This window comes from Primulina tabacum, chromosome 5, assembly GCF_025594145.1.
Source record: "Primulina tabacum isolate GXHZ01 chromosome 5, ASM2559414v2, whole genome shotgun sequence".
In the NCBI taxonomy this organism is placed as follows: domain Eukaryota; kingdom Viridiplantae; phylum Streptophyta; class Magnoliopsida; order Lamiales; family Gesneriaceae; genus Primulina; species Primulina tabacum.
In genome coordinates, this window is record NC_134554.1 from 5521779 (window position 1) to 5534378 (window position 12600).

Consider the following 12600-nt stretch of genomic DNA (forward strand, 5'->3'; position numbering starts at 1 on the left):
TTGTTATTGAAGAATATATTTGATAGTTTTTTTTAAAAAAAATTTCAAATTTAATTTATTTAAATATTTTTTTTATGACGATGGATACACATTTGTTATTTTTTGATGTGTTTTTAGTAAATTTCGAACTAATATATTAGTCCTGTAAATTATGTTAGTATGTATTTTTTTAAAATTTGAGATGGAACTTTGAAAAAAGTATTGATGAATTATTTAATAATAATAGTACAGAAATACAAAAATGTAATTTCAAAGGGCCGCCATGTTATTTCGGAGCCAACGGGGGCCTCAGGGTAAACATCACACCGCGGCAAACTCCAAAGCTCGCAGTATCAGACTGCGCAAATCCACGTGTGAAAGAGCTAGCCAATAACACAATAGCACGTCACATTCTGCGGGTACACGAGCAACTTCTCCCCTCTCTATCGGCCTGGGGCAGTGGTGCAGTGGGTTGGAAACTTCCCTACGAGCTTAAAAGTCCCCGTTTACCAATCCGAACGAATCAGCGTTTTCAAAATCTGGAAAGAAAGCGCTATTCGGCAAACGCGACTCTGTCCATGTCACTCACAAAAAACCCGAATACGTACCCAAAAACGGATCCATAAAAGCGAAACTGACCCTCCCACTAAATTTAAACAAAAAACAGACCCAAAAATTTACCCCCAAAATTGAAAAGAAACCCTAACCCTAGCCGCATCCTCCAACCAAAAGCACACCCACGTGATAATCTTCTTCGCGACACCCCTTTTCTCTAACTGAATCTGCAGTAGGCGAATCGAATTAGGTTAGTCTTGTCGAGGATTTAGGGAAATTTTTAGGTTTGGGTTAGAGAAAAATGGATTTATGCGGCGGTCGGAAGCGGCGATAGGCGAAATGACCGGCGGAGGCGGAGGTAGACGCCAGTGGCGTAGAAAACCGATGTCCGGTGGTAGGGGCACCACCGAGACAAAGATTGATATTAATTACAATCATAACGAGTGCCCTAATTCCAATTCTGCAATTAAGGAAACGCCCCCGATTTTTCCAAATATTACGAAACTGCCCCATACATCTACCATTGAGCTTGATTTCTACACTCAAGCTCGTAAAGCACTATCCTTTCGTCCTCCCTTCCTCTCAGAGGAGTCACAGACATCTACAGCTACGGTTTCTGGCTCCAATGATTTACCCAATGAATTGTTACATTTGCTGAGTAGGCATTCCGATGGTCGCAAAAGGCACAAGAAGCCACATGCTGGCACAGAGAAGAAGTCCTCGGCCCCTAAGCAGCCACGCGCAGGCGTTCTTTGGACTGAGACTGATGATTACTTTCGAGAATTGAAGATTGAGGATATCGAAGGGCTGGAAGAGGTCTCAGTTGGGTTTTCTGGCAGCAAAAATTGTTTTTTGATTCCATGTTTGGATAATGATGATAGTGTTCGTCGACGATATGATGCATTAAATGGATTGCTTTTGCGGTCACGTGAGATTGATGAATTGAATATAGCTAATGGGAATGAATTGAATAGGAATGGGATGGTTAAGGAGATGTTGGTGAAAGAAGAGATTGAGCAAGACTCCATGGATGTGGATGGTGACGAGGGAGAAAATGGAAATAAACTAATTAAAGAAGAAAATCATGGAGAAATGAGAGAAAATGATGAGAAAAAACTTTCTTCGTTTAGTGGTGTAGAATGGCTTTTAGGATCAAGGAATAAAACTTATTTGGCATCAGAGCGGCCTTCTAAGAAAAGGAAACTGCTAGGGAGAGATGCAGGTTTGGAGAAGCTCCTTGTGGCACGTCCAGTTGCAGGGTTAGATTCTATCTGTCATTATTGTAGTTATGGTGAAAGTGGCGACCCCTTGAATTGCTTAATCAAATGTAGTTCTTGTGGGATGGTGGTACACCAGAGGTGTTATGGAGCTCAAGAAGATGTCAATAGTTCTTGGCTGTGTTCGTGGTGTAAATGTAAGGATACTGTGGGTTTGACTGCGGAGAGGCCATGCTTGCTTTGTCCAAAACAAGGTGGTGCCCTGAAGCCTGTGCGCAAGGCAGGTTTTGAGAGTGAGGATGAGGGCTCTGAGGTAGAGTTTGCTCATTTGTTTTGCTGTCAGTGGATGCCTGAGGTCTATTTGGAGAACACTAGATCAATGGAACCAATCATGAATTTAGATAAATTAAAGAATACCAGAAGGAAGCCGGTTTGCACTTTGTGCAAGGTTAAATGTGGTGCCTGTGTCTGGTGCAGTAACGGTATGCTTTACTCTTTTCTTATGTTACAACCCTCCATTTCTCGTTGGATGGCAGGACAGCAAAATTGTGTGGTTGTGCTATGGCTTCTTGGTGCGTTCACTTATTGGATAATTGGACTGCTCCGTATTTTATCATTTGATTTTTGTTTGATGTGATTAGCTCATGACTTGATCTGATAGAGAAAGCTCTGCCACTTTCCGTTTCAATTTTTTGTACTGAGATTGCGTAGAAAGAATTAATAAAATAGTGACTGCCTTTAATTTTTCAAAATTGATATTTTTCCTCTACTTGAATTACTTACCTTTCCTATGAGTAGCACATGCTTCTTTTGGGGTAAATGGGTAGACATTACAGTAATTTTGAATACTTATTTCTTACTGGCACTGCGAATGACTTTATGTTGTCCGTGATAATAGCTTTTGATGCCAAAAGTTTGGCCATCTTGGGTCCTTTGCTCGCTCGTCGAATAGCTGGCCCACAGTTTTTAAAACTTATGATAATATTTTCAGTAAATGGTGGGTTGCAAATAAAATTTACATTACATCTGGCAGTAGTCTGTTGGCCGTCAAGGAAAATTCCAACATATTTAAAACTAAAAGGATTTGGTACATCGGTTGTAGTCATGCTGTGGATATTGTCTGTGTGTAGCTGTTTCAATGAAAACTGTTTCCATTTAAGATCCTTTAAATAATCTACCTCTTTCTCCATATGAATGGGTGTACGGTGTACACAGACCCTTTCTCTGTTATTTGGCTAAATAAAAATCTTGGAATTTTAAGTTCCCAGAAGCTGGCATAATCTATATGGATAGTTTTTTTCTGGAGATAATTCTGTTTTTAATTGTTCAAGAGTATAAAAATTTATAGCAGTGTCTTCCGAAAAAAGATTTACCTATAGGAAGGAAATTAAATTTAGACTATATGGATAGTTTGTTTCTGGAGATAATTCTGTTTTTAATTGTTTAAGAGTATAAAAAATCCTAGCAGTGTCTTTCGAAAAAAAATTCACATATAGGAAGGGAATTAAATTTAGATGTTCGGTGCATCATGGTCTCACTGAAAAGCTTTGCAATCTTCGATAATTTATTTGTGTTTGAAGCTTGTGGATGCAGTTTTTATCAGTTTAGATTTGTTAGGTAGGACATGACAAAGATGATCGCCATATATTGATATTATGCTTAATTACGGAATCTGTAAAAGTAAAATCAAATTGTAAACCTCTTCTAATGGAATACCAAAGTAAATGGGTGATAAAGGTTATCTAACTCTGTTGTGAAAGAAGTCGGACGGTCTAATTTTAATGCTGGATATCTTTCACTGTATGTCTTTCATGACACTGATCATCATTTGGTTTGTTGCGTTCATTAATTTGAATAGATACACCTTTTACTTTGTCTATTTAAAATTTCTGGAACCTGAAGTTCTGGACCATGTTGGCTGACAGACAATTGATTTGATCTAGAACATTAGGTCTACTTAAAGCATGAAACGAGTAATTACTTGTATTGATGAAATATTTTTTTACAGATTAATTGCAGAAGTGGGATATTATATTTACATATCTGTAGCATAAGCCTTTCTTTTTCATATTTATAGAATTTACTCAAATGTAGATTATGGATAGTTTGTGTGGTTTAAGGTTTTTTCTTCCTTTCAATTTTTGTATATACATTGCTTGTACTTGTTGTGGAGATCTTTAGTCTTCGAAGAACCCATTGAACCTCCTCCATCTCAATCAAATTTCAAATGTGACTCTTGGATTTTGTCAAATCTAGGTTTTTAAAAATTGTTCTTTGAAGGAGTTGTACAATTTGTATGGCTGATCTACTTCCTGGATGACATTCTACTGGATGGAAGTTAGTTACTTGATGGATTCGGTGGTTGGTTTGATATTATATCGTGTTATGTAGTGAATCCATGTTCATTGCAAGTTTATACTGGGTTGTTGAAGTCATATGCGCCCCTTCCTTGTTTAAGAGTTAATGGAAGCTAAAAAAGAAAGAATTTAAGCTTCTTCTGTGATCATAGATACTTATTCATTTAATTGCTTCTCATTAATTTGTCAGTCTGCTTGTTACTGATGAATTATTCACTTGGTGTTTGTTAGGAGCTTGTAGAACCTCATTCCATCCGATCTGTGCCAGGGAGGCTACATATAGAATGGAGATATGGGGAAAACTTGGATGTGACGAGGTGTGTACTATTCTTTTTTTTAATTCTTTTGTTGCTTTTATGTGTAAAACTGTAACTTATATGGGACTATCAGTCCTAATTGTTTTGTGGTTGTCTAGTATTGGTTTGAAAACAGCTCATATTTTGGTTGCTAAACCTAGCTCATTTATAGACCTCTTAATATTTGCAATGTTCCGTCTTTTCCTCTCCCTTTGTTCATGTCTTCTGGTTTTCCAATGTCTTTTAGGTGGAATTGCGTGCATATTGTTCTAAACATTCAGAAGTTCAGCATGATAGTAGCAGTCAGAATGCTGAAGATATTTCTTCTGCAGGTGATTCTGTTTCTCATGTTAGTGAGCAACGACAGATGGTGTCAACAGTAAATGAATCTCACAAGTTAAAAATTACCCAAACAAATGGTGATAAATTTTCTGTTGACACTGAAACAGCTGACATGGATCTTAGTAAGCTGGATGACATTTTGATGGATAAAGTGGCTTTATTAGATAATACTAATGGACCAAGTTCTGGACCCCGTCATGTTTATATGGAGGCGGTAGATAGGAATGACATTGAAGGTGTTAATGCACATGGTGCTCTCAATTTCACTTTGATACTGAAGAAGGTATTGTAAAATAATGCAGGACAGTAAAGTAATTCTTGTTTGTTTTTTTAATAAGCCAATCACATGTTTATGCAGTTGATTGATATGCGGAAAGTTGATGCAAAAGATGTGGCCTCAGAGATTGGTGTTGCACCGGGTTCATTGAACTCAATTTTAACTGTAATGTTCACACTTTCTTATTTTTCCTTTTTATATTTCTTTTGGTGAGTGATTTGATTCAATTGAAAGCTGAATATTATAAATCCAAGGGATGATTTGACAATGTTGATAGGAAATTATCTTTCTCGGTGATTAGTTGATGTTTCTTTAATTCCATTTGCCTTTACTTTTTTTAAATCTGTATCATTTGCTCTTTCTTGCTTTGCTTGTCTGGATTTTCTCATCTTGTTTTTCTTTGAGCAGGATAATCACATGGCTCCTGAGTTACAATGCAAAATAGTTAAATGGTTAAAAGACCATGCTCATATTGCTAGCTTACAGAAAACTTTGAAAGTGAAGATCAAACCAGTAGTCGGACCCAATACTGTGGCAGATGTAGCTGAAGGTGCTAATTCTGTTTCTGTTGAGAAATCTGATATTTCTGATGCAGTTTCTGTTAAATCTGTTCCTCCCCGGAGAAGAACAAAAGGAAACTTAAGGATTTCGGGAGATGAAAAATCAGGCCCCTGTAAGGAGAAAGTTGATCTAACCACTGAGCAAGATGTTGATACGTGTGTTCATGGTGGAGAGGATTTAAATGATCCACCTCGGGAGTTTTTACCTGGTGTAACCGAGGTATTGTTGATAGCCTTTGTGTGTTATTAAAGGTTTCAACTTTTGGTGATAGTTTTGGTGAGCTTCTACATTGCCTTTCTTAACCAAGGTTTTATGTTGTGTGTGTTACTTTTGGCTTTATATTTTTTTCGTGGTTGCTACTTGGAAGTGTCTCTAAAAAAATTCAAAATTGACGATAATTAACCTATCTGTTTAAGAATCCCATTTTGGCATACAAGAGATCCTGTTAGACATTTGATGACCTTCTTGGTTTCCTTTCATTACTTTTTAGTGCCGTGGAAAATGTGATTCTTTTCAATTGTCTCTGATTTTTTGTCAGAAGTCTGAGTTTTGTCAAGGTTTATACTGCATCCAATGTGATGAAGGATGTCATTGTGCTAATTTCAATAAGTCTGTTCATGTTTTTACCAGTGTGATTTTGTACCTTTAGAAGTTTCATCATGTGCTTTCTGTAACGCAGGTGGTGATTTATCCTGTGCTGCATGAAGATAATTTATTGAGCGATCCCTTAAAAATTGGAGGTGTGCTACCTGATCCTCTGTGTGGTGATTATTTTTTGAAAATTGGGGGTTAATGTTACACATTTAAATATAAACAGCTGTTGAATGTGGTGCTGATTTGGAATTTTTTCTGATGAAACCTACTTCTTTGCTGCATTTCATTTTCGTACTTTCTTAATAAGGTTACTGTATTGTCTCAGAAGTAATAGCAGTACATGGTTTCAGTGAGTCTGTGAAGTATCAATAATATTAAAGATGAACTATGAAAACAAGCACAGGTAAACAGACACAAGCATTATTGAAATAGCGTATATACCTTCACCAACTTCCGGATTCTGTTTTATGGTGGCCTGGAGTTGAAGATTCAGTCATTGCTTACCTCTTGTTTCCTTTGTCGGTTTTTTTCAGTCTTATACAGCTTATGAAACTTACCTAAGCAAGAATTGTATCCTTGAGCAAATGAAAACCCTTGGAAGTTGTGCTGTCTCTGTCAAATCAGATTTTTTTTTCAAATAATACAGTTTCATGTTATGGAGTCTTTATTCAGAGAAAGAGTCCTTTAAAAAAAAGTCAGAGAAAGAGAATGTAAATCAATTACTATTTTGCTCTAAGCTCTTCACAAGGAATTTTCTTTTCTGTTGTATGTTTAATGCACTTGCTACTTTTCTTTGGAACAAGATAACAATTTGTTCTTTTTTCCTCCTGCTTTAATTTGAGATTCAGTCACAAATGTGTTTTTAATTTTTTTTCCCCTCAAAATGGTGAATAAATGGTACCTAGATGTTTTTGAATTGTCTGCAGTTACAATGTATCAAGGTATTTTATATTATTGTTCATAATTACTGTTTCGTTAAGAAGCTTATGTAACTGTTTTTTACCTAGGAGCCTCTAAGAATAAATTACCAGAATAAAACAGATAAGCATAGGAGTTTATTCTTGTTCTTTCCTGCTATTTTTATGGTTTGTTTCATAGCTAAACGATTGAGTCTTGTTTCTCACAGTAGATTTATGCTGTCGAACTTATGTTTCTGCTTTGTTGGAACTGGTATATTAATATATCATGATTTTCTCAGCGAGTTCTGTTTGTTGAGAACTCTCTCCCCCACTGTCATTTTTTTCCCTACTTCTTACATACCTTGATTATTTGCTATGACAGATAAGATGTCGAGAGATCTATCCCAGTGTCATGGTCTAGCTCGGGAGACTAAAAAATCAGAACAGATTACTAATGATTCGCTCTTGTTGACGTAAGCCTTGAACCGTTGAAGGATCCATTTTGTATTGTACTATGACTATTGTGTAATTAGGTGTAGGTCTTAGGGCCTTAAGTTTTTTTCTCCGATTATTTTTCAGTTCTTCAAGATTAATTTGATAGACTTAGACATAATTTATTTTTTTTCTGTAGAAATGGGGAATTTATGGCCAGTTCATATGTGCATCCAATTATCTACAGCAAACTGTTACAGACAAAGAATGGCATGCTTGAGAAGACTGTGGATTACGAGTCTTCAGGTAAGATTTTTTTTTCTGTTTTTCCTGTATTTATCCTTGGGGCCAGGTGGGTTCTTACTAAATTTGACAGATTTTACAGACCGAGAAGTTTCACAGTACGAAGCATCTTCTAGTTCAGGCCACTGTTGTCATAATCATAGCTTGCGTGCAACTTCTGGTGACAGGCTATCTGAATCTGACGGAGAAAGTCTTGACCAATTGATCAAGGCGAGAAATCTTAGCATGCTGAAATTGTCTCCTGAAGACGAAGTGGAAGGAGAACTTATTTATTATCAGCAAAGGCTCCTTTGCAACGCTGTTACAAAAAACCGCCTAAGTGGTATCTGCTCTATCATATTTTCTTGCATTTTTATTTGGAGATTTGTGACTTTTTTTGTTACATGCTGGATGTAACTTAATTTATTTCCCTGCTGTTCTATGTGGCCAGATGATGTGATGATGAAGGTTGTTAGGAGTCTTCCGCAGGAGCTTGACGACGTAGGAAATAAAAAATGGGATGCTGTGTTAGTTTGCCGATATAATCACGAGCTTAGGGAAACAAAAAAGCAGGGCAGGAAAGAGCGTCGGCATAGGGAAGCTCAGGCTATATTGGCTGCTGCAACTGCTGCAGCTGCTGCTTCATCTAGAATATCATCATTTAGGAAAGACACGCTCGAAGAATCAGCAGACCAGGAGGTTATCCTTCAGCTTAAATTTTTTACTTGCAACTTTTGTATTTCAGTATATAACATTTACTTCTATTTTTGTATTCAGGAACTTTTGAAAATGAATGCCTTTGACTTAAGGCCTGGGGTTTACTCTCAGTTGAATCCTCGGGTGAAAGAGACTCTTTCTGTGTCTGCTGTTGCCAGAACCTCTCCAGATACATGTGATACTTTCAATTTTGCTTCAGATATTTCAAAAGAACTTCCTAGAACCTGTGATATATGTGGACGTTCTGAGACAATTTTGAACCCAATTTTAGTTTGTTCCAGATGCAAGGTATTTTCGCAGTTCTGTATTTTTGTTGTTGTTAATGGCGTTCTTATTTAAATTTCCAAATAGCATTATCATATAATCACCTTTCTTTGGCTCATAGGTTACTGTACACTTGGATTGCTATTGTAGCATCGAAAGCTCAACGGGGCCATGGCATTGTGAATTATGTGAAGAATTATTTTCTTCTCAAGGTCCTGGAGCTCTGACCACATACTCTTTAGAGAAGCCTTACTTGATCGCAGAATGTGTTTTATGTGGTGGTACTGCTGGTGCTTTTAGGAAGTCAGTAGATGGTCAATGGGTACATGCCTTATGTGCTGAAGTAATTATTTCTTTTTTTCCCGTGGAAAAAAATATTTTACTTATTTGGTTCTATTTTGCATTCTCCTCATAGTTCGTACATTGTCATTTGTTATCAATGTAGTGGGTGTTGGAAACAACTTACAGAAGAGGACAAGTCAATCCTATCCAGCGAATGGTAAGTGCATTTTGAGTTTTGGTTAATTTCTTCTTTGGCTCCTTGACTGCCTGTGTGAGATTTAATGTCATTATTCTTTCAGGAAACTGTCTGCAAGGGAGTTTATTCTTGCATCGTTTGCTGTCGAAAACAGGGTGTCTGCCTTAAGGTGAAGATATATAAGAAATCTGATTTTCACACATCTTCATAACCTTGATTTTCTGTCAAGGTCATTATTCGTTTTTTTGAAACTTCTGTACAGTGTAGTTATGGTCACTGCCAGAGCACGTTTCATCCTACTTGTGCTAGAAGTGCTGGATTCCACATGATCGTGCAGACTATTGGGGGAAAGTTGCAGCACAAGGCATACTGTGAAAAGCATGGTTCAGAGCAGAGAGCCAAGGTTATTGATTTCTTGAGTCAAACTTAGATGCCATGATTATTTTTTTAAAACTTAATTTTGATGTTTTTTGGTCCAGGCTGACACTCAAAGTTATGGTGTTGAAGAGCTTAAGAGCCTTAAGCAAATTCGGGTAAGTGACCATGGCTTCCATTTTCTTGGTGTTGTATCTGCTCCTTTTTTTTGTCTCATTCAAACTGAAAATTTGTATTTTTTTTAGTTGGGCCATTGGATAGAACAAACGGTAACATAACGAGTGGTTATCTGTGACATTTTAACTCATGCTATTTGCATTTATAATCCCACAAATTTCTTCCTTGTTTATAACTAGATTTAATGGACATAATTGATCGTAACTGAACCTTTAATGTGAGGTGAGGATGATATTTGATAGAACTGTGCGCCTATTTGGTTTTAGCCAATCCTGTTCTATTTAGTGTACTGCATTTTTTTAAAGTTGAAGAGAATTTGTTGGATTCAATGTTGTAAATGGCGGGAGGCGGAGGCGGTGACGGGGCGGTCTACCGCCTCGGCAGTTGATTTTTTTAAGTAAATTTTTTTATAAATAATCATGCAATACAATCTCAAATAATCATCAATTTTTATGTAAGATGTATAATTAAATAATGTTTAAATATAAAGAAGATTCATACAATATAATATGATCTAGATAATGTGCAAATAATCATATAAACTCTTCATCGGATGCTTTAAGACATGCTTCAACTTGTTCTACAATAACCGCAATATGATGTTTCATCCTATTAACTCCTTTAATAAGCCTCTTACACAACTTGCATGCTATCCAATTCCTTTTCTCTTTATTATACAACACCCCATATTCTCAAATAATACTTCGGCTTGAATTCCAACTCCGGTTGTTTATAATCTTTCACCATTAATCTTCAACAATAAATCAATAATAATAAGAAAAAACAAATTTGATATTTGAAATCACAAAATCTGAAATATTTAAAAAAACATGTTAAATAATAAATATACAATGCCTAACCTAAAGCTTCTTGCTGCTGGCAGCGGCGAACGACAATCTGTGTGATGGTATTAATGGTTGATAGTGAAAAGGAGTGAGAACCAAAAGTTAAACAAAAAAGTGGGGTGTGATTTAAATAACTAGGATTTTGAATTTTAAAATTAGTTGACTCAGACTAGGTTTTTAAAATTTGTTGACTACAACTTAAAAATGTTGATTGCCTCATTTGGATCGCTTGCTCGCCGTCTGGCCTGCCTGCCCACCGCCCTCGACCGTCTGCTCACCACCGTATAGCTTGGACCGCCTAAAATGACCGCCTCATGCGTAGGCGGTGCGGCCGAGGGCCGCCTACCGCCTAGGCGGTGCAGGTGGCCTTCGACCGTCATTTAGAACACTGATTGGATTGAATCAAATTTTTTATATTCAAGTTATCTTTGACGTTTTTATGACTTGCATGGGTCTTATTTTTTATACATGTTTGCATTTGTCAGGTTGAACTGGAAAGATTGCGTCTTCTATGTGAAAGAATTATCAAAAGGGAGAAATATAAGGTAAGCTCTGCATGTGCTTCTCGCAACCATACCTGTGGAGTACTAATATTTTCTTCCATTTTTTTTTACTTTTCAGCGCGAATTGGTTACTTGCTCACATCATATTCTTGCTTCAAGTCGAGACTCTGTTCTATCTGCTTTGGCTCGTCACCCTTTTTATCAGCCTGCAATTAGTTCGGAATCAGCTACAACCTCAATCCAAGGCTACACTGATGGCTACAAATCAGGCAGCGAAATAGTACAAAGATCAGACGACACTACGGTTGATAGCACAGTTGCAGGTAAAAGGCGGATTAAAATTTCCATCTCTATGGACAACCAAAGACCAGCCTACGGTTCTGCATCCCAAAACTTTCATTTGCCAAAATCTATGGAGAGGGTTTCAGTTTCTGGGAAGCAAATTCCACAGAGACATTCCGTTGTGCCTCGGAATCCTTCAGATGATGTGGAAAATCATTCTAAATATAATAAAGTAAATGTCATTATGGTTGTTGATGGTGATTCAGATTAATTTGTTTTATTATACTGTTATTTATCTACCGTTTTTATGCAGCATACTGAAACTTTCGAAAAAGAGCTTGTAATGACCTCAGACCAAGCATCTATGAAGAATCAGCGGCTACCAAAAGGATTTGTTTATGTTCCGGTTCAGTGCCTTTCTAAGGACAAGGAAACTGTTCCAGACGCATCTTCAGGTGAACCTGTGGAACATAATGTGTAGATTCTTTCATCATTTTGGATCTGAGGCGCCTTGCAGGTGTCAGCAAAGTCCTAATGCAGAACAATAGCTGCCTTGGCACATCAAAAATTTTTTTTCGTTCCATTAGTGGCTGATTTAGTGCTGAAATGGACTGAGCTTGCAGTCGGTTCAGGAAGTTGGACATTATTGTTGTATATGTGTTATCAAAGCATACTGTACAGTGGAAAGGGGTTTCTTCCCATTTCATGTATCTCAAGCAACTCAATTGGTTAAGTCATGTTATTTGTTTTCTAGTTTTCATAACCTTTTTTAATGATTAGTTGTAGTTTCTTTCTCCATGTTAGAAAGGGCAATGAGTTTCTGCTTCTTGTAATTGTATAAAGCCATTCAAAGGAGCACCTTTTATTGACTTTGTAAAACTTAGTGTATATATTCAATTCTACATTAAATGCAATTACCTGGCAGCAGAATAATGTAATTGATACTTTTGTGGCAAAATTAGAGTGATCCGTCTTTGACTTGTTTCTTATAGATGCTCTGCATCCCTTCTCTGGACGGTTTCTGGTTTTCATATTGCAAGGAGAAGTAGGTTCAAGTTTTGTATGCGTATATTTTAATAGATTTGAGTAGCCGTTTGGTGTTCTCTTACACTGGCAAGCTTCACGATGTTTATAGTTGCTGCTTTGATATTTATTGAATCGGGCTCCC

The 12600-nt window shown here is 36.9% G+C and overlaps 1 protein-coding gene across 4 annotated transcripts; it reads left to right on the plus strand.

Annotated features, from left to right (window-relative positions):
* Positions 1 to 611: 611 nt before the first annotated feature.
* On the plus strand, positions 612 to 12408 carry LOC142545852 (uncharacterized). 4 transcript variants are annotated; one of them, XM_075653256.1, is made up of 20 exons: positions 618 to 2233; positions 4340 to 4425; positions 4652 to 4736; positions 4854 to 5029; positions 5105 to 5188; positions 5432 to 5803; positions 6264 to 6324; positions 7460 to 7550; positions 7709 to 7815; positions 7886 to 8134; positions 8243 to 8490; positions 8569 to 8796; positions 8894 to 9115; positions 9218 to 9271; positions 9354 to 9419; positions 9513 to 9653; positions 9730 to 9783; positions 11133 to 11192; positions 11269 to 11664; positions 11746 to 12408. In XM_075653256.1, exons 1-20 carry the CDS (start codon positions 844 to 846, stop codon positions 11911 to 11913), a joined length of 4338 nt encoding a protein of 1445 aa, XP_075509371.1. In that variant the 5' UTR covers positions 618 to 843; the 3' UTR covers positions 11914 to 12408. The 4 variants fall into 4 exon arrangements, 3 of the variants coding, with proteins under 3 accessions (XP_075509371.1, XP_075509372.1, XP_075509373.1); XM_075653257.1 differs by having other exon boundaries at positions 7895 to 8134; XM_075653258.1 differs by having other exon boundaries at positions 2094 to 2233; positions 4350 to 4425.
* Positions 12409 to 12600: the final 192 nt, after the last annotated feature.

What these genes read in the sequence shown, in the direction of transcription:
- LOC142545852 (XM_075653256.1), top strand. Translation starts at nt 844, where the DNA reads ATGCGGCGGTCGGAAGCGGCGATAGGCGAAATGACCGGCGGAGGCGGA. An exon ending in CTGTGTCTGGTGCAGTAACG is followed by an intron (nt 2,234 to 4,339) that starts GTATGCTTTACT and finishes GGTGTTTGTTAG; the next exon opens with GAGCTTGTAGAACCTCATTC. An exon ending in TACATGCCTTATGTGCTGAA is followed by an intron (nt 9,116 to 9,217) that starts GTAATTATTTCT and finishes TTATCAATGTAG; the next exon opens with TGGGTGTTGGAAACAACTTA.